Source organism: Pristiophorus japonicus, chromosome 7 (assembly GCF_044704955.1).
Source record: "Pristiophorus japonicus isolate sPriJap1 chromosome 7, sPriJap1.hap1, whole genome shotgun sequence".
In the NCBI taxonomy this organism is placed as follows: Eukaryota; Metazoa; Chordata; class Chondrichthyes; family Pristiophoridae; genus Pristiophorus; species Pristiophorus japonicus.
In genome coordinates, this window is record NC_091983.1 from 205,133,051 (window position 1) to 205,159,177 (window position 26,127).

Here is a 26,127-nt window from a genome sequence, read left to right on the forward strand (position 1 = left end):
CTCGGGATTGCTACCAGTGCCACGAGCTAGTCAGAGTAGGAATCGCAGGATAGCTCAGATGAATACGTGGCTTGAGCAGTGGTGCAGCAGGGAGGGATTCAAATTCCTGGGGCATTGGAACCGGTTCTGGGGGAGGTGGGACCAGTACAAACCGGACGGTCTGCACCTGGGCAGGACCGGAACCAATGTCCTAGGGGGAGTGTTTGCTAGTGCTGTTGGGGAGGAGTTAAACTAATATGGCAGGGAGACAGAGGGAAACAAAATGGAGACAAAAGCAAAAGACCAAAAGGAGATGAGTAAAAGTGGAGGGCAGAGAAACCCAAGGCAAAAAACAAAAAGGGCCACTGTACAGCAAAATTCTAAAGGGTCAAAGTGTAATAAAAAGGTGCCTTAATGCAAGGAGTATTCGGAACCCAGGAAAGGGCTGTGAGCTAGTTAGAGTAGATGAGAGCTCAGATGAACAGGACCCCAAGAAAGAATGCAAAAGGCAGGAGGCAACAGAGCAGATTAACACTGGGGTACGTGTAAACCACAAGATGATAGGAAGGGACAATATGTATGAATATAAAGGGGCTGCAGGAGGGATCAAAACTAAAAAACATGGTTTAAAAACTGATATTAAAGCACTCTACCTAAACACACGCAGCATTTGAAATAAAGTAAATGAGTTGATGGCACAAATCATTACAAATGGGTATGATTTGGTGGCCATTACAGAAACGTGGTTGCAGGGTGGCCAAGACTGGGAATTAAACATACAGGGGTATCTGACAATTTGGAAAGATCGACAAGAGGGGAAGGGAGGTGGGGTAGCTCTGTTAATAAAGGATGATATCAGGACAGTTGTGAGAGACGATATTGGCTCTAATGAACAATATGTTGAATCATTGTGGGTGGAGATTAGATATAGTAAAGGGAAAAAGTCACTGGTGGGCGTAGTTTATAGGCCCCCAAATAATAACTTCACGGTGGGGCGGGCAATAATCAAGGGAATAATGGAGGCATGTGAAAAAGGAACGGCAGTAATCATGGGGGATTTTAACCTACATATCGATTGGTCAAACCAAATCGCACGGGGTAGCCTTGAGGAGGAATTCATAGAATGCATACGGAATTGTTTCTTAGAACAGTATGTTACAGAACCTACAAGGGAGCAAGCTATCTTAGATTTGGTCCTGTGTAATGAGACAGGAATAATAAACGATCTCCTAGTAAAAGATCCTCTTGGAATGAGTGATCACAGTATGGTTGAATTTGTAATACAGATTGAGGGTGAGGAAGTAGTGTCTCAAACGAGCGTACTATGCTTAAACAAAGGGGACCACAGTGGGATGAGGGCAGAGTTGGCTAAAGTAGACTGGAAACGCAGACTAAACGGTGGCACAGTTGAGGAACAGTGGAGGACTTTTAAGGAGCTCTTTCATAGTGCTCAACAAAAATATATTCCAGTGAAAAAAAAGGGCGGTCAGAGAAGGGATAATCAGCCGTGGACAACCAAGGAGATAAAGGAGAGTATCAAATTAAAAACCAGTGCATATAAGATGGCCAAGGTTAGTGGGTAACTAGAAGATTGGGAAAATTTTAATCGACAGCAAAGAATGACTAAGAAAACAATAAAGAAAGGAAAGATAGATTACGAAAGTAGACTTGCGCAAAACATAAAAACAGATAGTAAAAGCTTTTACCGATATATAAAACGGAAAAGAGTGACTAAAGTAATTGTTGGTCCCTTAGAAGATGAGAAGGGGGATTTAATAATGGGAAATGTGGAAATGGCTGAGACCTTAAACAATTATTTTGCTTCGGTCTTCACAGTGGAAGACACAAAAACCATGCCAAAAATTGCTGGTCACAGGAATGTAGGAAGGGAGGACCTTGAGATAATCACTATCACTAGGAAGGTAGTGCTGGACAGGCTAATGGGACTCAAGGTAGACAAGTCCCCTGGTCCTGATGAAATGCATCTCAGGGTACTAAAAGAGATGGCGGAAGTTATAGCAGATGCATTCGTTATAATCTACCAAAATTCTCTGGACTCTGGGGAGGTACCAGTGGATTGGAAAGCAGCTAATGTAACGCCTCTGTTTAAAAAAGGGGGCAGACAAAAGGCAGGTAACTCTAGGCCGGTTAGTTTAACATCTGTAGTGGGGAAAATGCTTGAAACTATCATTAAAGAAGAAATAGCGGGACATCTAGATAGGAATAGTGCAATCAAGCAGACGCAACATGGATTCATGAAGGGGAAAATCATGTTTAACTAATTTACTGGAATTCTTTGAGGATATAACGAGCATGGTGGATAGAGGTGTACCGATGGATGTGGTGTATTTAGATTTCCAAAAGGCATTCGATAAGGTGCCACACAAAAGGTTACTGCAGAAGATAAAGGTACGCGGAGTCAGAGGAAATGTATTAGCATGGATCGAGAATTGGCTGGCTAACAGAAAGCAGAGAGTCGGGATAAATGGGTCCTTTTCGGGTTGGAACTCGGTAGTTAGTGGTGTGCCACAGGGATCGGTGCTGGGACCACAACTGTTTACAATATACATAGATGACCTGGAAGAGGGGACAGAGTGTAGTGTAAAAGAATTTGCAGATGATACAAAGATTAGTGGGAAAGCGGGTTGTGTAGAGGACACAAAGAGGCTGCAAAGAGATTTAGATAGGTTAAGCGAATGGGCTAAGGTTTGGCAGATGGAATACAATGTCGGAAAATGTGAGGTCATCCACCTTGGAAAAAAAAACAGTAAAAGGGAATATTATTTGAATGGGGAGAAATTACAACATGCTGAGGTGCAGGGGGACCTGGGGGACCTTGTGCATGAATCCCAAAAAGTTAGTTTGCAGGTGCAGCAGGTAATCAGCAAGGCGAATGGAATGTTGGCCTTTATTGCGAGAGGGATGGAGTACAAAAGCAGGGAGGTCCTTCTGCAACTGTATAGGGTATTGGTGAGGCCGCACCTGGAGTACTGCGTGCAGTTTTGGTCACCTTATTTAAGGAAGCATATACTAGCTTTGGAGGGGGTACAGAGACGATTCACTAGGCTGATTCCGGAGATAAGGGGGTTATCTTATGATGATAAATTGAGTAGACTGGGTCTTTACTCGTTGGAGTTCAGAAGGATGAGGGGTGACCTTATAGAAACATTTAAAATAATGAAAGGGATAGACAAGATAGAGGCAGAGAGGTTGTTTCCACGGGTCGGGGAGACTAGAACTAGGGGGCACAGCTTCTAAATACGGGGGAGCCAATTTAAAACCGAGTTGAGAAGTAATTTCTTCTTCCAGAGGGTTGTGAATCTGTGGAATTCTCTGCCCAAGGAAGCAGTTGAGGCTAGCTCATTGAACGTATTCAAATCACAGATAGATTTTTAACCAATAAGGGAATTAAAGGTTACAGGGAGCGGGCGGGTAAGTGGAGCTGAGTCCACGGCCAGATCAGCCATGATCTTGTTGAATGGCGAAGCAGGCTCGAGGGGCTAGATGGCCTACTCCTGTTCCTAATTCTTATGTTCTTATGTAACTAAGCATGCGAGAATGCAATAGTATTTCCTCTGCTTGGAAGATTTACCCATTCACCTCTCTCTAGACAAGTCTCTTTAAAGGGCGCATTCGAGTTTCCATGCACTCCAGTTACATGGGTTTTGCATCAATAAATACGTTAAACCTGTTTCATTGACATTTATTGAGAGACCCAAATAACTTACATGGTAAAATATACAAGAGGCACTCTGAAACCATGGAGACTCGCAAATTACAAACTACAGGCAGCCTTCAATGCACCAAGACCTTTTTTCAGCTTAAAACTTTCGAGGCCGCAGTGGGTTTTGTGAAAGTAAAGGCTTTTATGGAATGGAGAGCTCTTTACCGAGCATCCATGGCAGCAGATAAACCGCTCCATCTCTGGGATTGAATACTTGCATGGCTCTAGCCCGGGGATAGAGCAGGTTCTCTGTCACTAAGAATGCTGGGTGATGAACTTCCCATTTGCCTGAAAATTTGACAATACACACAATGACCATTTTGAAAATAAGGACACTTGCAAAAAAAGGTCAGCTTGTTCCAGTCCCTAAAGTGTCTGTAATTTACAGGTTTCACTGTATTCAAATGATTATGCAAATGACTGATCTCGTGTAACCGCCTCACCAGACCACCAGTGGGCGCAAATCATTGTTCATTGGTGAACCAGCGGTTAAACTCACCGTGTGGAAATTTGGGATCATAATATTTCTGCATTGTTATATTCAGCACATATGGGGTTAACTTTTGGTTAACTCCCAAAAGTACACACAGCATTGTAATCTTTATGGTTATCCAGCAGCCTGGAACCATTCCAGTTACAACAGTGGTTTGAAATGTTCATTAGTTATCCAGAGGGAGCATCCTTAAACGCAATCTTAAACATCGTGAGAAGAATGCTCCTTGGAGTGCCTAAACACGTCGACACTTGTGAGCCCCCCGGCCCTATATCAAAGCGTAGACTGTCATCTCAGCGTGGTAACTCTGATTGACTTCCAGGTACCTAGCAGAAAGGGGTATATCATGGATTGGCTGGAGCTATTTGTGATTGACAGCTGATGGGCGGAGCCCCCATCTCAGACGCTGAAGGTGGGGGCGGGGTGGGAGGGGGCTGCTGTTCATAGAAGACCAGGCCATAGGGTTATCTATAAAAATCCTCCGAGATCTCCTCTAATTCTGGCTTCTTGTGCAACCCCAGTTTTCATCACTCCACCATTGGCAGCCATGCCTTCAGCTGCCTGGGCCCTAGCTCTGGAATTCCCTCCCTAAACCTCTCTGCTTATCTACCTCCCTTTCCTCCTTTAAGATGCTCCTTAAAACCTACCTCTTGCCAGGCTTTTGGTCATCTGTCCTAATATCTCCTTCTGTGGCTTGGTGTCTGCTAATGCTCCTGTGAAGCGTCTTAGGATGTTTTAATACGTTAAAGGCGGTATATAAGTGCAAGTTGTTGTTGTCTATGCTTTCACCACCAACAGGAACTCTTTACTTTAAAGTCCGAACCAGTTTAGCTTGGAATAGTTAAACTACAGAAGCTTATTTTCGGTCATAGAGCTCCTGTTAAAGAGAAAACAAGTTGCACTATTATTGTTTTTACAACTTCTGCGGAATGTATTCTCACTGTGTCAAACCGTATTCTGTTCATTCGTGTATGTTCTGCAGGTAAACCAGATATTGGGCCGAAGCCTGTGTCTTGCTTCAGTAGAATACTTATTCAGTCCGCCTTCTGGAAAGGGAGGAGAAATCACTTTGCAGAATGATACAGCACAGAAGGAGGCCATTCGGCCTATCGCACCTATGCTGGCTCATTGGTAGAGCTATCCAACAAGTCCCACTCCCCTGTTCTTTCCCCATAGCCCTATAAATGTTTTCCCTTCTAGTGTTTATCCAATTCTTTTTTGAAAATTACAGTTGAATCTGCTTCCACCACCCTTTCAGGCAGTGCATTCCACATCCTAACAACTCGCTGTGTAAGAAAGATTCCTTCTGTCGCCTCTGGTTCTATTCCCAATCACCTTAAATCTGGTTACTGACGCTTCTGGCACTGGAAACAATCACCTTAAATCTGGTTACTGACGCTTCTGGCACTGGAAACAGATTCTCATTACTTGGTGTCATGTGGTATCATCATCATCATAGGCAGACTCTCAAAATCAAGGAAGACTCTAAAAGGGAATTCTCAGGTGGCTGTACAGTCCAATGCAGGCATTACAGTCTCTGCCACAGGTGGGGCAGGCAGTGGTTGAAGGAAAGGGTGGGTAGAGAGCCTGGTTTGCCCACGCTCCTTCCGTAGTCTGCGCTTGGTTTCTGCATGCTCTTGGCGACGAGACTTGAGGCGCTCAGTGCCCTCCCGGATGCTCTTCCTCCACTTTGGGCAGTCTTGGGCCAGGGATTCCCAGATGCTGGTGGGGATGTTACACTTTATCAACATAGAAACATAGAAACATAGCAAATAGGTGCAGGAATAGGCCATTCAGCCCTTCGAGCCTGCACCACCATTCAATAAGATCATGGCTGATCATTCACCTCAGTACCCCTTTCCTGCTTTCTCTCCATACCCCTTGATCCCTTTAGCCGTAAGGGCCATATCGAACTCCCTCTTGAATATATCCAATGAACTGGCATCAACAACTCTCTGCGGTAGGGAATTCCACAGGTTAACAACTCTCTGAGTGAAGAAGTTTCTCCTCATCTCAGTCCTAAATGGCTTACCCCTTATCCTTAGACTATGTCCACTGGTTCTGGACTTCCCCAACATTGGGAACATTCTTCCTGCATCTAACCTGTCCAGTCCCATTAGAATTTTATATGTTTCTATGAGATCCCCTCTCATCCTTCTAAACACCAGTGAATACAGGCCCAGTCGATCCAGTCAAGAAGGCTTTGAGGGTGTCCTTGAAACATTTCCTCTGCCCACCTGGCGCTCGCTTGCCTGTGTTGGAGCTCCGAGTAGAGCGCTTGCTTAGGGAGCCTTGTGTCGGGCATGCGGACGATGTGGCTCACCCAATGGAGCTGGTCGAGCGTGGTCAGTACTTCAATGCTCGGGATGTTGGCCTGAGCGAGAACACTGATCTTGGTGCCTTTGGTCACCTGAGGAAGAGAGTGTTTGAGGGCCAGGACTTCAAATCTGGCACCAGGCTTACGGGGCAGGAGTGATACCTGCCATCCTATATGACTCAGAGACGTGGACTATATACTGCAGACATCTCAAAGCTGCCTCTGCAAGATCCTGCAAATCCACTGGGAGGATAGACACATGTGGTATATTTCAGTAGCCAGTATGCAGAATAAGGATACTCTGTTATGATCCCTGGGTAATGCTGTCATTTAAATAGATATTGGGCCAAAAAAAGGCACATTCCAGATCATAGGAAATGCTGGGCCTGCTTATAGGAGTGGCCATTGATGCTGAACCCTAGGGAATATAGAGCATATAGGGAATATAGAGCTGTGACTACTAGGTGTTCTGCTGCTTCTTTACAGAATGCTGTGTTACTGTGTCGTGAAGCCCAAAGAAAACTCCTCAGAATTACAGATAATGACCGAAGCAAACACTGCCTATCAGGTATCTCACACCGTTGCTAATGGCTGTTCCTCTTGTTTTGGTCAGTTTAGTTGAGCACATCGTCATTGAGGCAGTAGGAGTGATCCGGCGCTCCCCAGAAAATCTTGGGCTTCCCCGCTTGAGATTTCTCGAGATGTACGACTTGCAGTTGTGCTGGGAGCCCCGGATTATAGGATCACACTGAGGCTGGGAAATTCCCGGGAGCAGCCATCGACTTTACTTCACCAGATGCCCTGTTGACACTGCACTGCCATTGACACAACTCCTGCGGAGCCGGAGCATCTGTGAGGAATTTCCTGGCCCTGTTGTGCAAAAAGGCAGTTCTATTGTATTCGGAAGCCTTTGGGAGGCTCAGTCACAACACTGTGTGAAATTTCAGCCGTAGAGTCTGTACTCTGGGTACCTCAGCAACTCCACAACACATCACACACTGGTGATATACAAACTTCAGCCATCCAGTTTTAATGTTTTTTTATCTTGGCTTTCATTAAAAGAGTTTTTGAAAAAAAACAAATCTGTGCTGGACAAGTGACCATTAATCCTGCAAGATATTTTACAATGGCGTCACTGTCTCTTTAAAGCAGATGCTAATTTGCCAAAAGAAATCACTTGACACTTCATGACGAGAAAATAGAAACCGAGAAAACACCAAAAAAAGTCAGGCCCTGGTTTGTGAAGAGCATTATATAAATGTGAAATGTTTCCAGTGTTGGTGATTAAAAAACTTCAACGTGGCACTTCTCACACTAATGCATTATACATAAGACAACTAGTTATAACTAGACAACATTCCAGATTTATTTAATTAACTGAATTTAAATTACTAGTCCCGTAACTTAACCGCTATGCTACCATTGGTGCTGATACAGGTCGTGGTGTTGAATCCCAGCCTCCACTGACATTAGTATTTGAGCCCCTTTGCTCGACCCATGACCTCACTCAGTGAAACAAATGACATCACAGTGAAGTAACATCATTTCTTTTAGCTTCAGGCATAAGTCAACAGTGGCTCTTAATAAAGGATCCATAAATATTTAAAATGTTATTCGAGCTGGGAGTGAATTTTATTTTGAGAAATGTTTTATGTAAACATATAACCAGGGGAGGGAAGACCTCTATTTGCTATTTGCAACAAAATTGTAAATGTGTTCTTTTTACTCACATTTACAATTTCACAACAAATAGTGAACAGATAGTCCCCATAGGATTAGTTTACTCAATGTGTAACTGGCATTTATTCATATATTTCTCTTCCACATCCCCCCTCCCCCCCCCTCCCCCCTCAGCGCAGTACTCAGCAGCTTGTTGAATCGGGCAGGTACGATACTCGAAAAGATTTCACTGTCGTGTTACAGCCTTTCCTTCGCCGAATAGAGATCCCAATTTTAGAAGTAAGTGATAATATTTTCAGCACTATTTATTGCAGAATACCATAACTCCTCCATTGCCCCCTGATTGGCCTGCTCCATCGTACACTCCTGATATATATTTCTTTTTGAAATTCAGAATGGACATCCGGATGCCTCATTCTTTGCCCCAGACTGCTTCCATTTAAGCAGGAAATTCCACACACAGATGTCAAGAGCTCTCTGGAATAACATAGTAAGTGTATTCGCTGACCTATATTGGGTCCTGGTCTGGCAACCATTCTCATTCAAGTTTTCAAATTCCTCCATGGCCTCCCCCTCCCTATCTCTATCACCTCCTCCAGTCTTACAACCCTCTGTGCTTTCAGTTGCCTTGGCCCTAAGCTTTGGAATTCCCTCCCTAAACCTCTCTGCCTTTCTGTCCTTCTTTAAAATGCTCCTTAAACCTACCTCTTTGACCACTTTTGGTCACCTGTCCTAATATCACTACGCTGACTTAGAAATATATTGCTGTTACTTCATCGTCGCTGGGTCAAAGTCCTGGAGCTCCCTCTCAATAGAACCTTCACCACACGGACTGCAGCGGTTCAAGAAGACAGCTCACCACCACCTCCTCAAGGGCAATTAGGAATGGGCAATAAATGCTGACCTTGCCAGCAATGTTCACATCCCACAAATGAATAAAAAAAGACATTTAGTCTACTGTGATTATCTTGGGCTAGAAATTGAGTAGCGCCCCGTTTGGGGTGATAACTTTTGCGGGTGCACAAAAGTATCACCCGGCAAAAAAGATTTGCAGGTGACGGGAACTTCCGCTTTAGCGCTCCAAGAGGGAAGTGGAGTGCTAACTCAAGCGCTATCACTTCCCTTGCATCGCTGCCGTCTTTGGAGGCTCCTTCCTCACTTAAAGGGAAGGGTCAATGTTGGTTTCATTCAATCTTCATCATATCTCTGTGGGGCCACAGGATCTGCGCTAGGTGCATAACAGCCCCAAGCACTCTAAGAGCGTGCAGGGCTGACGAATTACGGGGTCCAAATAAACCAAAAGACGCCAGACTGGGGCGATTAATAAATTTTGCTTTAGTTGACCACCACTGCCTTTAAATATCGCTCCCCAAGCGGCCAGCCAAGGTGACAATGGCTCCTGCAGCTGCCGTTGTTGATGCTCGGCGATGCTGCAGGGGGCGGGAGCGAATATTGCATCCAGGGCGGTAACGGTGTGCAGCGCATCAGATGATCTCATGATCTAAGGGGTGCTACAGAGTGAGGTGGTAACTGTTAGTGCCAGCGCAAAACTGCCAGGGAAGTTTGTGGACGTTGGTGAATTTGTCACGGCTGGTCTGTAACCCCTTAGCGCCCCTAACTGTCCCCTAGAAGTGGTAACAGGAGGCGCAAACCAGGCCAATTTCTCCGCCATGCTTATGGGATTACAACATAGGAACTATTTGTGGATTGTGTCTGCCCATTTTAGAATGTGCGGGAATGGTTAGGAGGCTACTTGGCTTGGGGAAATATTGAAATCTATTAACATACAGGCACAAAAGCAGGCTGAAGTTTCATAATATAATGAGTGATTTAATGTATATAAGGCAGACATATAGTAGAGCATATTGGAACATTCTCGTAGCGAGACTGAACACGCGAACATGTTACCACAAGGCCATTCAAGATCGTGCTGCAGGAGGGCAACGGCTGCGAAGCAGTGCGGGAAGGCACAGCAGGAGGGACGAAGGAGCGGCAAGAATTTGTAGATGGAAGTGACTGAGGCCCAGGAGAGGCGAGAGTTTGGGGCTCAGAAGAGGTGAGGGCCCAGGGCCAGCTAGGACCGTGCAGCAGAACAGGTCTCCAGTCGTCTTGGGTAATCCTTGCCACTGGACCAGTACCGAGCTATGACAAGCCTGTGTGGTGGCTGGTGTGCAACGCACAGGCATCTTCCACCCTTCGGGATCTGGAATATTAGATCGGGATCTGGAACATTGAAACACCTGTGAACTCATCCCTTTTTGGCATGGAAGCAAGTCATCCTCGCTTCGAGGGAATGCCTATGATGATGATGATGATGATGATTCAAGATCTATCACCTCAAAACCTTGTAGATGTTGACAGGTTATATCTCTCTTATTTTACTATACTATAAGTATAAGCTCCTTTTATAACTATAATAAACATAAATACTTTGGAATAGGTTCCCTCTAGTCTCTTGAGTATCAAAGATGAAATCTAATATAAATTACTCACACCAACCATGAACTTGTCAGAATCCTGTTGACAACTCAGTGATAAACAATCATCCCCAATAAGCGCCTCTCACCGCCACATAGTTATATAATGACAGGGATCTTTGACAACATATCCAACTGACAAGACCCCAAGCTATTTGTTTTCTATCAGATATAAACGGCTTTCAGATCACAAGTGTCATTTGCATGTTAATGGGAGTCATTAGCACCATTGACTCAACGGAACAAATATTACAGCAGATTAGCAAAACATCTCTTACTGTTATAAGTAAACAGCCACAGCAAACAACAGAAGGGTCATTTGAATCCTGAGATGGTTGCCTCGCCTTTCACATTTGCAGAGGGCTCAGTCTCGAGAGTGGGAGAGGAGTGGCTGCAGTGTTGGCCGACACAGCAAGCTGCAATAAATAATTGTGGGGGAAAGAAATTTGGTTCCACCTACAACTGAATTCCCACACTTAGTTTACAGTTAGTCAGATTCATACATAAATCAGATGAGTCCAACACGAATATTCTTCACGAAACCTGGTGACTCCCAAACTCTGGATTGGCACAGACTCACATCCGAAAGGGAAGGCTGATTTCTAGCTTCGACAGTGCAGCACTCCCTCAGTACTGCACTGAAGTGCTCAAGTCTGTGGAGTGGGGCTTGAACCCACAACCTTCTGACTCAGAGGTGAGAGTGCTACCCACTGAGCCAAAGCTGTCAGCGGTAATAAACCCCGTTCGCTCCGCACTCCCGCCGGCCTTTATTTAACTACCAGAGCCCTGTGAGGGCCTCATAAATATTCAAAAACCAATTACATCACTCGAACCCAACGTGAATTTAATTCTGGGGTGAGAATGTGTTTGGAATGTGCCGTGCGGACAGCAAGTGTAAATGGCCATGTTTTTGTTTTACTTTGCACAGTGCCAACCGTAACAGGGAAATCTGTCATCAAAGAGATGCGCGTTAGAGCCCCACCCCAAAACTTGAGCACATAATCCAGGCATTTTAATGGAGAACTAAGGTAGTGTTGCATTGTCTGAGGTGCTGCCTTTCTGATGAACATTAACTTGAGGTCCTGTCTACCTGCGCAAATGGACGGAAAAGGCCCCATGACACCATTAAAAGAGCAGGGCTGTTCTCTGCCCTGCCCTGCCCAATAATTATCCCTCAACCAACATCACTAAACCACATTAAATATTCCAAAAGCAAAATACTGCGGATGCTGAAATCTGTAATAAAAACAGAAAATGCTGGAAATCTCAGCGGGTCAGGCAGCATCTGTGGAGAGAGAAACAGAGTTAAAGTTTCAGGTCGATGACCCTTCATCAGAACTATCTCTTGTTTGAATCATGAGCGAGTTCTGAAAGCGCGTGCTTCTGATTTTGCTCGGGATAGTGTTCAAAGGAAACATTTCCCTTGCTAAAGAGAGAGCGTGAAAACACTTTGTCAAGTAAAATCAAGGAAAAACCAAAGATGTTTTATTAATGCATTAAGAGCAAGAGGATAACTAAAGAAAGAGTAGCGCTTATTAGAGACCATAAAGGTAATCTGTGTGTGGTGGACGAAGATGTGGGTATGGTTCTTAATGAATATTTTGTATCTGTTTTCACAAAAGAGAGGGGCGATGCAAACATTGCAATCAGGGAGGAGGAGTGTGAAATACTAGATGAAATAAACATAGTGAGAGAGGAAGTATTAAGGGGTTTAGCAGCTTTGAAAGTGGATAAATCCCCAGGCCAAGATGAAATGTATCCCAGGCTGTTGAGAAGCAAAAGAGGAGATAGCACCAGTTAGGCCACAGCTAGGGTACTGCTTGCAGTTCTGGTCACCATCTTACAGGAAAGATGTGATTGTACTAGAGAGGGTACAGAGGAGATGTACAAGGATGTTCCTGGACTGGAGGAAAGATTGGATAGGCTGGGTTTGTTCTCTTTGGAACAGAGGAGGCTGAGGGGAAACCTGATTGAGATGTATAAAATTATCAGAGGCCTAGATAGAGTGGATAAGAAGGACCTGTTTCCCTTAGCAGAGGGGTCAACAACCAGCGGGATATAGATTTAAAGTAATTGGTTTGAGGTTTAGAGGGGATTTGAGTGGAAATTTCTTCACCCAGAGGGTGGTGGAGATCTGGAACTCACTGCCTGAAAGGGTGGTGGAGGCCCATTTAAAAAGTGCTTGGGTGTGCACTTGAAGTGCCGTAACCTATAAGGCTATGGATCAAGAGCTGGAAAGTGGGATTAGGCTGGATAGGTCTTTGTCAGCCGGCGCGGACACGATGGGCTGAAATGGCCTCCTAGCATGCTGTACATGCCTATGATTCTCTGTATATTGGCATTGCGAGAGGGCTGGGAGTAACATCCAGTGTCAAAGTCAGTGATGGGCAAGGTGTCAGATGAGCGGTCATGATTCCCCAATTATGTTGCGATTGGCCAATGATGCTTTGGAGGACCAGCTCTATTTCACTCCCAGGAACCTGTCGCCCGTCTTCAGCCTGTGGGTTTGGCCTGAAAGTTGGTGCGGGTCTTCGGCACAGCTTTTGGGACTAAGCACATCGGCATTCCCAAGTCCAGGATCGGCCCCTTTCCTGTAAGTAGGCCAAATCTCGAGTTCGACTTTCTCCCGCCCCCGCGCCCCCCCCCCTCCCCCGCAGTTGACCACGGGTTAGCTCCATCACCGAACTCACCATCTTGCTCTGAGAATGGTGTGAGGCGCAGGAAGATCTAAAGGGGTGGTGAGAAAATAAATCACATTCACATTGAGCAATAATAATGTAACTGTATAGTCCTTACTACTAGGGGAATCAAGGGGTATGGCGAGAAAGCAGGAATGGGGTACTGAAGTTGCATGTTCAGCCATGAACTCATTGAATGGTGGTGCAGGCTAGAAGGGCCGAATGGCCTACTCCTGCACCTATTTTCTATGTTTCTATGTTTCTAACTGTGCTTTTTTTCCCCAGTTACAACCTGTTGGTGAAAAATCTGATTTTCAAGATGTGACAGCAAATATATCTCTGAGCTGCCCGTCCCAGGTATGAGTCATGTATGCTGCAGTGGGCGAAGAGTTCCTCTGATCCTTTTATGCAGCAACATTGCGATCGTGTTCAGCAATATTTCTTCTGTTTGTGAATTGTTCTGGAATGATCTGCCAGAGGAAATCTTCATGGATACATTTAGAATGTTGCTATATACATAGCGACCTGAGCAATCATTCCTCCTTGCTTATGTGTCAAGGATGAGCTTAACACGAAAATGGGGAAACTCCAATGGCATGTCGTGTCAGTGCCCTGATATGCTTCAGTATGGAGTAGTATGAGCTGGGATATAAAGATAGAGGAGTTGGAGAGGTTGGGTGTAACAAGGTCATGATGGGATTTTTCAATAATGGTTGAGGATTTTGAAATCAATAAAATGGGGAAATGAACCAGTGGAGAATTGTGGGGACTGGGGTCATAGGTCAGCAGGACTTAGTGCAGGTTATAGTTTGGGCAGCAGAGTTCTGGATGAGTTAGAGTTTGTACAGAGTGGAGCTGGATAGATTATGGAAACATTCATTCTGGAGTTGTTGAAGAAATGATAATGGATATGGTAATCGGAGCAGGCCGGGAAGCGGAAGGAGCAGCATGGCGGCATACCACTCCAGGGAGCAGCACGTGCTGGAGCAGGAGAGCAACGGCAGTGAAGAAGGTGACTGGAATATTAGGTCCTTCATTGAAACACCTGCAAACTTTTTGTCCCGGAAGCAAGTCATCGATTCGAGGGACTGTCTATAATGATGATGATGATGATGACGATAATGGTAATGGTAAGCAGTTTAAAACTCAACTTAGTACAGAAAAGGACCCCGAGGTTGCTAACTCTTGGGTTTAGTCTGAGCGAGAAACTGGGAAGCAGGATTTATGAGGAGGCTATGGTGTGGATTTATTGGCAGAAGCCGAAAATGATGGCCATAGTCTTAAGGTTGACCTTGGGAAAGTTGTAGCTCATCTACAATTAGCACATATTTAGAAGCTGACTCCATCCTTCTCGATAATGTCAAAAGGCAGCTTTTAGTTGAGTAAAGAGATGATATTAGCTGTATGGCCTAACATAGGCAGATGGTGGACTTGTATCAACTCTTCCTAGCTGGACAAATAAAGGATCTCAGCCAGGCAGACAAAAAACAAGGACATAAAATGCTGGAAACACTCAACAGATCAGACAGCAGCTGTGTCGGGAGAGAGAAACAGATTTCGCGTTTCAGGTTGATGAATTGGTTCTGACGAAAGATCATCAACCTGAAATGTTAACTTTGTTTCTCTCACAACAGATGCTGCCTAACCAGCTTTCCAGCATTTTCTGTTTTTATTTCAGATTTCCAGCATCTGCGGTACTTTGCTTTAGCAAAACACGGACAGTTGACTCAAAGAGGGTGATTTTAACTTTGGGGCGATGGTGCAAAACGGGTGATATCGAATTAGCCACCCGTTATCCACCCCGCCTGATTTTCCTATCCCTCGACCTCAATAGGGGAAGGGGAAACCATTTTTGTTCAATAGGGGGAATAAATCGATCGATCATTTTGCACCATTGGCTCAGTTTAAAATTACCCCCAAAGTGTTTGTTACATGAATGGGTTTGAAAAAGTGATTCAAACAAAAATCTTATATAAGGTATTGGGGCTTAAACCGAAGAACCAAAGTTTTAAAACTGAAGTATACAGTGAAGCATGCTCCAGGAGAGGAGAATCCTGTATTTGTTATAATGGGAGGTCACTGTCACAGAATTTATATTAATAAGCTTCTATTGTATATATTTGTGCAGGAAAAGGATTCATGAGGCTATTTGTATTTCTTAATTCCATTACAGGCTCAACCCTTTCTTAGAACATTCAAGAATAGCAACTACACGTACCAAGGTTTAGATCCAACCACCAAACCCCCTGAGGTAATCTCATCGTTCAATGCTTGTACATTTTTCAAAACCTATATTGGAATAAATGAACTGTCATGGGTAAAAATGGGGGGAATAGAACATGCTGAAACTACATATCAATTACCATTAAAATCCATAATAATCACAAAACATTGTGTTGTCACTAGATATTTTCAGAATTATTCTCACCATATTATTTAGTCTAAATTGCAAGTGAGATGGAACAGGTATAAGTGGTTTCCCTTAAGTGTTTTTGACACCCCCCCACATTACACTAGTTCTAGACCTGGGAGTGATTACTGTACTGAACAGATGAATGAATCACGGACAAATACCTCGGTCTCAACCGTCAATGCTTTATTAAAGCTACCTCAACACAGCAAAACTACAAGTAAATACAGTGACGATGCAGTACAGTCCAATACCCTGGCGTGTCTAAACCGCCCCTTTCGCGAAGTACCCAACGTCTAAACCCTCTGCTCAGATCTACAGTGTACCCCCGCATCTGTACTGATTGATTGGACGTACCCCTATGGTCCTTGAAGCAAAACCTCCCCACTAAAACCCTTCTGAGGCTTGGTTGGGAGAACACACGACACCTCCTCACACAGAGGCTGTGATCTTACTCTTTGCTTCTCCTGGTGAAAACGTATCTTTTCTGGTTCCATACTGTCTACAGCATCCAAGTTTCAGTCTCGAGATTTGCTTCACAGTTGAATAGCGAGGCTCTGGTTGCTTGTTGGTGGTTTCTTCTCTCCGTCCCAGATGGAGTGCTCGGTCCTTGTAGAGGTGAAGCAAGCAAGAGCAAAAGAGAGAGAGAGAGCGATGGCCACACGGCCACCTTTTATATCCAAAGCTGTTTGCTTCTTCTGGCCAAATAAAGTTTTTCCTTGTTCCGAGGCTTCTGTCTGAGTGGCCCATGTGTATTCTAGTGATGGCTGGTGATGGGTTTTCACTTCCAACTGGTCTGGAGCTTAATGGCTTTCTTTTGTTCTGGTTTCCTGCCTCTCGGGGTTATCTCATCCAGCTAATGGCTTGATCACTGACCAGTTTACATCTGATCTATCACTGACGAGTTCACATTACTTAACAATAGACCCTCCATCTTTGCCCATTACCTGTGATGAGTTGCCTTCTCCTGGCCATTGTAACTTGTCCCAGACCACCCCCGCCCATCAGATGTGGATTTCGTGTACAACATGGAAAAATATATGGGCCCCTCCCACAACAGGCTGCCAGCTCTTTCTGCAGTGAGAAATATTAAAATGCAATGTCCAGATAATGCCCAACAATCCTTGGGGAGCCGATGCTTACACAGGCTACTGAGATCCAATAATCATGGCCCCCAACATAAACATTTCATATTTTATTTCAAAGGCAGGATTTAATCCAGCAGTTTAATTTGCCACTAATTCTAAATTTTAACTTAAAGTGCCACATGTGAGACTTTTTTTTAAATCAAAAACCTTCTGAAAGTCCAAGTAAATTAAACCACTAGATAGCCCCTATTCTCTCGTTAACCCCTCAAAGAATTCTGAGTTGAATAGTACTGTCTTGATGTTCATTACAAAAAAGTGATGCAAATCACCAGAGGCTATATGAAGCAGTGGAGTTGTGAAACATCAAAATACATTCTTGTAAGATACAACCAACTCCACAAAAGATGTTGACTTTGACCAGTGAATGATATAGTCTGACAAGCCTATTACATGGCTTTAGCAACTGCATAATACAAACACCCAAATCATTGGACATTCCTGCCTAGATCCATTGAGTTATTGATTCATTTTCTTTCAGAATTGGGGCAGTGACCTTTCTTGTTCAGAAAACCTACCATCAAAAACCGTACCAACATCAGGTCAGTAAAAGCTGATTTAGTTATCTTTTTCCACATGAACCAATTTTAGACCACTGCTTTTTGCATTGGCTTTCATATTTATGCAATTTGACAAGATCAAAGTTCAATTACTTTTGGCATTAATTGGATTAATTAGGGAATAATGTCTATCTGGCAGTGATCGCATAGGACTAACCTAACTGAAGGGTTTGAACGGTTTATATATAGAATAATGTTCACTTGGGACTGATTACAGACTGGACTCTAATCGAGGGGTTTTAGTGGTTTATATATAGAATAATGGGTACCTGGGGTGATTACAGGCTGGAATCTAATCGAGAGGTTCAAATGGATTCACTAAAGCAGTTCTGGTGACACTGAAGCCTCTTCTAATAAAGTCAAGAATATCCTCATTGTATTGCACATAAGTATTTGTTTCATGAATGATAGTCATGAAAATAGTAGATGCTGAAGAGTCTGAAGTAAGTAAAAAATCTTTCCAGCCTCTCATTTCATACAGTCTTTGGCAGTCTCATTTCATACAGTCATGTTAGCTGCAGTGTCTCCCTGATACACTTCTCAGCTTGCTGTTTCGACACTTGTGTGGAAACAGTAACAAATAGAAAATATTTGGAGTTGAATTCTCCCGTTTTGTTTTTGCCCCATCTGTTCATTAACTTATGCTTCTGTTATTTTTCCTACAGTTCACAGGCTTCGGCCTGCTGACATTAAAGTTGTAGCAGCAATGGGAGACTCTTTAACTGTAAGTATAAATTTTGGAAAGTACAAAGTAGGGTAATTGAGGCAACAAGAAAACCTGTAACCATTGAAGAGACAGTGGAGGTTGTTATGGAGTCTATATTGATTTCTCTCAATGGCTAACCTCATTTGGACTGTATGGCGTTTTTTACATTTATCTTGTGAGATATGAATTAAATATTTTTTTGCTCTACTCACAGAGACCTCACAGCTGACTGGGTCAGGGGTTCCCCTGCCATTTTGCTTAATGTTCTCCTAGCGCCTTGGGATGTTTTTCCAACATTAAAAGTGCTGTATAAATGCAAGTTGTTTCTTAAGAACCCAAGAAATAGGAGCAGGAGTAGGCCATTTGGCCCCTCGAGCCTGCTCTGCAATTCAATAAGATCCTGGCTGATCTGATCAGAGACTCCGCTCCACTTCCCTGCCCACTCCCCATAAACCTTCACTTTCTTATCGCTCAAAAATCTGTCTATCTCCACCTTAAATATATTTAATGACCCAGCCACCACAGCTCTCTGGGGCAGAGAATTCCACAGATTTACAACCCTCTGAGAGAAGAAATTCCTCCGTATCTCAGTTTTAAATGGGCGACCCCTTATTCTGAAACTATGCCCCCTAGTTCTAGATTCCCCCTCGAGGGGAAACATCCTCACTGAGCCCCCTCAGTATCTTATATGTTTCAATAAGATCACATCTCATTCTTCTAAACTCCAATGAGTATAGGCCCACCTACTCAAGCGTTCCTCATAATTCAACCCCTTCATCCCAGGAATCAACCTAGTGAAACTTCTCTGAACTGTCTCCAATGCAAGTATATCCTTCCTTAAATCCGGAGACCAAAACTGTACGCAGTACTCTAGGTGTGGTCTCACCAATACCCTGTACAGTTGTAGCAGGACTTCACTGCTTTTATACTCCATCCCCTTTGCAATAAAGGCTAACATTCCATTTTCCTTCCTGATTACTAGCTGTACCTGCATACTAACTTTTTGTGTTTCATGCGAAAGGACCACCAGACCCCTCTGTACTGCAGCATTTTGTAATTTCTCTCCGTTTAAATAATAATTTGCTTTTTTATTTTTCCTGCCAAAGTGGTTATCACATTATACTCCATCTACCAAATATTTGCCCTCTCACTTAGCCTGTCTATATCCCTTTGAAGATTTTTTGTGTCCTCCTCACACATTGCTTTTCCTCCCATCTTTGTATCATCAGCAAACTTGGCTGCATTACACTCACTCCCTTTATCCAAGTCATTAATATAAATTGTAAATTTATCTTAATAATATAAATTTATCGGCCCCAGCACCGATCCCTGTGGCATTCCACTAGTTACCATTTGTCAACCGGAAAATGACCTGTTTATCCCGACTCTCTGTTTTCTGCTAGTTAGCCAATCCTCTATCCATGCTAATATATTACCCCCAACCCCGTGAGCTTTTATCTTGTGCAGTAACCTTTTATGTGGCTCCTTATCGAATGCCTTCTGGAAATTCAAATACACCACATCCACTGGTTCCTCCTTATCCACCCTGTTCCTTAGATCCTCAAAGAACTCCAGCAAATTTGTCAAACATGATTTCCCTTTCATAAGACCATGCTGATTCTGCTTGACTGTATTATGCTTTTCCAAATGTCCTGCTACTGCTTCGGTCATGTATTTAACTGTCATTGTAACCCATGTATAAACTGTCCTAAGTTATACACTGAGAACATTGAACACTAGGTGGTGAACTTGTGGGAGACACTCCTAACATGGACTTTCAGGTATAAAAGGGGAAGCTCCACCCACCTTCATCACTTCAGTGCTGGCTAATAAAGGACTGGTCACAGAGTGACCTTCTCTCAAGTATGGGCCTCATGTGCATTTTTACTGTATAGTAAGGACATATCATTGGCGACGAGAAACTGGGATTTAAACCACGCGAGCATGGCCACTAGCAGCACAGACGAGAGGTACTGTGTTGGTGATGATTGGGACGATTTAATTGAGAGACTACACCAAAGTTTCGTCACTAAGGAATGGCTGGGACAGGATTCGGCCGACAAACGCAGTGCTCATCTCCTGATGGTTTGTGGATCCAGGACGTACTCCCTGATGAAGGACCTTTTAGCACCAGAGAAGCCGGTGGACAAGACTTTTGAAGAGTTCAGTAAGTTGATCGGGGAACACTTTAAACCGGCGAGCAGCATTCACATGGCAAGACACCGGTTTTACACACACCGGCGGCAAGAAGGGCAAAGCATTCCAGACTTCGTGGCAGATCTCCGGCGACTGGCGAGCCTATGTAAGTTCCCAGATGCATGCAGAGCAGAGATGTTGCGAGACTTTTTTATTGAGGGCATCGGGCACGCTGGGGTTTTCAGGAAACTGATTGAGACCAAAGACTTGACCCTGGAAACGGTGGCTTTGATGGCCCAGACATTTATCTCAGGGGAGGAAGAGACCAGAATGATGTTTGACAAAAATCTTGGTTTAAATGCAGCAAATGGACAGGGAGTCAACATTGTTAATGCAGCACACAGTTCTCCAGGCAGACAGGGGCAATCGGACATGCCCGAGCATGTAGTCGAACCCAAAGGGGGAATTCAACAGAGACAATGGCTAGCTGAATGGTGATTCATGCCATCGCAAGGGACAATGCGGTCAGTAATGGGGCCATCAACACCTGTCAGTGGTGCGCTTAAGGACAGTTACAGAGACAGAGACGATCGACTGGTAATGGACTTTTTGTTTCCAACAACGGCTCATGTTGGAGGTGTGGAAGCAAACACCCAGCCAGAGTTTGCAGGTATCAGCAATATATCTGCAGAAACTGCAACGTCAGCGGTCACTTGGCGCGTATGTGCAGGAAGCCTGCAGCCAGGTTGATGTACGAGGAGGACGGGGACGGTGTAAGCCCTACGAGGCTAAATGGACACTGGGGGAAATCACTGGAAGCTGAAGTTCCGCGAGTTCATATAGCGCACATATACAGTTCATACACTAGGACGCCACCGATAATGATAAAAGTGCTCATCAAACATCTTTTTACTCACGATGGATTGGCTAGCGCCAGTGTCCAGTTCCATGGCTATGGGTAAGCCATTCAATTTTACGTTTAGCATTATAAGTGGACATTTCATCAAAAATGTGTGCACTTTGTTTACTTCAGCATCTGCCTCCTCTCTCTGAGGCTCGAAATTGCTTTGGTCCACCATGGACCGATCTTCCTCTGCCACGTGGTGGTTAGCAGGTTATGCATAGCTGCAAGCTCGTTGGAGGTGCCCCATTGTTCCACAGCTCTTGCAAACATACCCTTTGAAGCAGCATGAATAGACTGAATGGAAGCCTCCACAATGCCAACAAGGTGTGAATTACCTTGCATTCATCCTTTGTTGGGGACTCTGAGTCATCTGGGGCCTGCTGGCAGTTGCAGACTCGTGGTTTCTGCCCTGTACATTTCTGCTCGCAAACACAGTTCCAGTTAATTTATGAACATTGCTAGCACTTGTGTGCTAAGAGATTTGTTTGGTGTTATCACTGGTGGACATAAACACCTGTGCTATCGCAATGGCCTTACTGAGGTGTCTCTGCAGTCCAAAGTTTTCGTAGGATGGTCTCGTGCCCAATGCCCAGTACAAAAAAGTCTCTGAGTATTTGCTCCAGGTATCCATCAAACTCACATTGTCCTGCAAGTTGCCTTAGCTCGGCGATGTATCTCGCCACTTCCTGACCTTCAGTTTGCTGGTACGTATAGAACCGATCCCTCGCCATCAGCACGCTCTTCCTCGGGTTAAGAGGCTCTCGAACCAGTGTACACAACTCCTCATACGACTTATCTGTGGGTTTCACCAGAGCCAGAAGATTCTTCATGAGGCTGTAGGTCGGTGCCCCGCAGACCGTGAGGAGGACAGCTCTCCTTTTTGCAGAGCTTCCTTCTCCGTCCAGCTCGTTGGCTACAACGTACTGGTCTAACCGTTCAACATAGGCTTTCCAGTCCTCACCCTCCGAGAACTTCTCCAGGATGCCCACAGTTTGCTGCATCTTTGCGTTGGATTCATGTACTCGTCGCCAGTTGTTGTGTTCCTAACACAGATGAGACTGCACACAGGGAGGTTAAAGTAACAGTGACCTCAGTCTTTATTAAGACACTCCCAAGTGAGTAACAGGCTTTAGGGGCCGGCTTATATACAGTGCTCCCAAAGGATCCCTTGGGACTTCAGGGGATGCGCTCCCTGGTGGCCGAACATGGGAGTGCATGCTTTACAAATAAACAACACTTTTTCTTCAGTGATATTGATTGTTTGAAGTTCCTCCCTCCCTATAGCCTCTTGATTATCCATTATTGGGATGTTTTTAGTGTCTTCTACCATGAACAAAATATTTGTTCAAGTCTGTCATTTCCCTGTTCCCCATTATTAATTCTCCAGTTTCATCCTCAACACATTAAAAAAGTTCTTGGATGTGCACTTGAAGTGCCGCAACCTGCAGGGTTATGGACCTAGAGCTGGCAAATGGTATAAGATGGATAGCCTCTTGTAGGCCGGCATGGACACGATGGGCCGAATTAGTCTCCTTCAGTGTTGTAAACTTCTGTGATTCTATTATTCTCTAAGGGACTAACATTTACTTTAGCCACTCTCTTCCTTTTTATATACCTGTAGAAACTCTTACTATCTGTTTTTATATTTTTTGCTAGTTTACTCTCATAATCTATCTTCCCTCTCTCTATTTTTTTTCGGCGTCCTTTGCTGCTTTTTTTAAAGTTTCCCAATCCTCTGGTCTCCCACTGTGTTGCTGCAGCAAATACAATAGCTTTAGTAGATTCTCAGCCAAGACAGTAACAACAACAACTTTCACTTATATAGCACCTTTTTGGTCGAAAAATGTCCCAAAGCGCTTCATAGAGGCATAATCATAATGGAAGCTGAGCCAAAGAATGAAATATTAAGAAGGGTGATCAAAAGCTTGGAAAATTATCAATAAGGAAAGGGAGATGAATGAGAATTTAGGGAGGCAATTCCAGAGTGTGAGGCCCAGGCTAATGAAAGCAAGAGTGATGGGTGAACAGAACTTGATGCAGATTAGGGTACGGACAGCAGAGTTTTATATCAGCTGAAGTTTAAAGAATGTGGTGGATGAGAGACCAGCCAGAGGAGCATTGGAACAGTCTGGAGTTATTAACAGCCTGGAGGAGGGTTTCATCAGCAGATGGGATGAGGCAGGAGCAGAAATGGGTGATGTTAGTTGGAACTAGGGGCTCTTTGTGATGGAGTCGGAATGGGTTTAGAAGCTCAGCTTGGTGTCGAATAAGCATGAATGGGAATACCCCCAAAATACCCTTGCACTCCATATAAATTTTTTAAAAGCATCACATATTTAAAATTAATTAAAATGGCACTTAATTGAATAATTAAAACAAAAATTTAATTTTTTGAAAAATAAATTTACATGTTTTAAAGGGGCTAAAAATAAACTTAATCTTATTTCACAGGTTTTTAAAGGTATAAATAATTGATAAAAATGTTATTTTTCTGTTTTTTAAAACTCTTACACTAGTAAAAGCAGGCCTAATGGGGATTCAGTACTTATGCCTGCTTTTACCAGGCGTAAGAATTTCACGGGTATTCACTGAGCAGAGGTTGGGCAAGTAGCCCAACTCTCCGCCCGAGGAAGCCCTTTTCCCGGGGTTGCGTTGGATCTGTCATTGACATATCGCAAGTTCCGGGTTTTAGCGCATGTACAACGCGGCTCCTACGGGCGTACGTGCACCTCGTAGATGCCCGTCGGGGCTGCAAATTACGGCCCATAATACAAAACTGCACAGATCTTGAAAGCGAAACTGAAAGTGGGTTGTCAAGTTTAATTAGCTCAATATGCTTTCACCTCTGGAACCTTGACTCAAACCAAGTCTAGACTAACAGAACAATGGTTTCCTTTCTGTGCTGGCTGTGAGGCCCCTTACATGAAATGACAGCCCATTACAGTTCTATGCTAGTTTGCTTGTAAAAGGTCATTTTTCAGAGACACAATGTGAAGTTGTTTTATTAGAGAAAGTTAGAACACCCAATCTACCATTCTGTTCAAAATAACTGACAATCATTGTCAGATATATTGTGAACTCTTCTGCAGTTCCATTGTTCGTGCTGTGGAATGGTTACTCTGCTAAATATCCTTTGGTTGAAGGTTTAGTTCAAATAATGGATGTGAAGTCTTAGCCGTTGTAAGAATCTTTTTTTTAATATTTAGGTTGCATTTGGAGCACGGGCAAAGAATTTGTTTGAATTGCGAATTCAGTATCAAGGCGTTGCATGGAGGTAAGAATTTAGACAGGATCTGTTACCACAAAGACACGTTAAACACAGACACAAGGAGTGAAGCAGCCTAGTGGTGTGTCCTTTCAAATAAAAAAAAATAGAATTAAATTCAATTTATTTAGGTTAACCTTTCGAATGACTCAATGATCGGTACTCAATATTCTATATTGTCAATAATAATTTATTTCTCTTTTTTTTCAGCATTGGTGGTGACAAATTACTTGAGATTGTGACTACTTTTCCTAGTAAGTCTTTACCTTGGAACTGCCGTTGTAATTGTCTTTCTCAACCGATCCTTGTTGCACTATATATTACTGAGATGATCAAATCTCCATGGGACACAATGGCTTAGAAATTTTGGCCAATATTGGGCAAAGTGGGGGAGGGTGAGGGGGTTGGGTGGCGGGGGGGGGCACGGTGGGTGGTGCAGAGTATGATCCCTGAGCCTTGAATGGTGAGGCCCAAAGTCCCCCCAATATTGGGCCTTGGGCCTCATTTCCATGAAGCTGGCAAGCTGCGGAGAGTAAGAGGCAGCTCGCCTGGCGAAGTCTAGGTTAAGTGTAGGTCGGATTGCTGCGGCCGTCAGATAAGGGAGGATGGAGCATGACCAAAGGGGCGGGGGGGGCATGATAGCTGGATGTGGGGGAGGGGGTGGGTTCAGCAGCCAGAAGGTGTGGGAAATTGATGTCTTTGAGAAGGGCAGGGATGCTTGGCAGCTGGGGCAGAGGGGAGAGATTGGTAACTGGGGGAATGGTGTCCCGGGGAGGGGGTGCTTGGTGGCTGGCAGGGGGTGGGGGAGGGAGAATCTGTAGCTGGAGTGGTAGCAGCCCATGTTCTTTTAATGTGGGGTCAGAAGGAGCACTCCTGCATCTAGGGAACGTGCCTGAAATAGGTGTCAGGATCTTTGCATATGCAAATATGGGACCTCACACTTGTTTGCAGGATACTTTAAAGGGACCTCTGGAGGCTGCCATCAGAAAGGTACATTTCATTTTTTTTTAACAGACCTTAATGTGGAGCCGAGAGGAGCCCGCCCCCTCCCAATGCTTCGCATCGTTTCTGGACTCTTTACAATCTGAATCAGTGTTGAAGCCGATGATCTTGCTGCGTCCCAGAACTGTAGAGCTGCCTCAAGGGCTTTTTGATATCTTTTATTTATGGAGTCATTGACAGAATGTCAGCCCTGATTGACACTATCTATGTGTAAACATTGGGCCTTAAATCCCGGTTTCTTCCTCCTGCGGGCATTCGACTAAAAATAGAAGAAAAGATGCGCACTTAGCCTTTGGTCAAACGCTCATCAATGATCCCAGACTCGAGGCCTCTTTTTGAGCAACGGGACGCTTTCACGTTGGGACGTCCATAGGAGTCATGTGAGCCTGGATACCCAATCACGGTAAAGTATTTTCTCATTCATAGTAATAGGAGTTTCGTAAGTCTGAAACTCCTCTTACTATGAATGAGAAACACACCCAAACACCCAAACAATACATAAAATTTAAAAAAAAAACATCTCTCATAAATACATTATAGAAATTAAAGATGATAGAAATGTTTTTGAAAAAAAAAATATTTGCCGATTTTTAAAAAGTTTTAATTATGGTTTAAAATGAAATTACCTGAGTGGGCAAGGTTTTTAACATA

General features: G+C 44.0%; 1 protein-coding gene across 1 annotated transcript in view; it reads left to right on the top strand.

The window, feature by feature from the left end:
* Nucleotides 1–26,127, top strand: part of plb1 (phospholipase B1) — a 326,472-nt gene that overhangs the window by 229,960 nt on the left and 70,385 nt on the right. Inside the window, exons 44-52 of the mRNA XM_070884250.1 lie at nt 7,000–7,081; nt 8,368–8,472; nt 8,588–8,683; nt 13,634–13,705; nt 15,522–15,599; nt 17,385–17,445; nt 18,129–18,187; nt 24,416–24,483; nt 24,685–24,728. Of these exons, the coding sequence (XP_070740351.1) occupies nt 7,000–7,081; nt 8,368–8,472; nt 8,588–8,683; nt 13,634–13,705; nt 15,522–15,599; nt 17,385–17,445; nt 18,129–18,187; nt 24,416–24,483; nt 24,685–24,728 (665 nt within the window). The remainder of the gene's footprint in view (nt 1–6,999; nt 7,082–8,367; nt 8,473–8,587; nt 8,684–13,633; nt 13,706–15,521; nt 15,600–17,384; nt 17,446–18,128; nt 18,188–24,415; nt 24,484–24,684; nt 24,729–26,127) is intronic.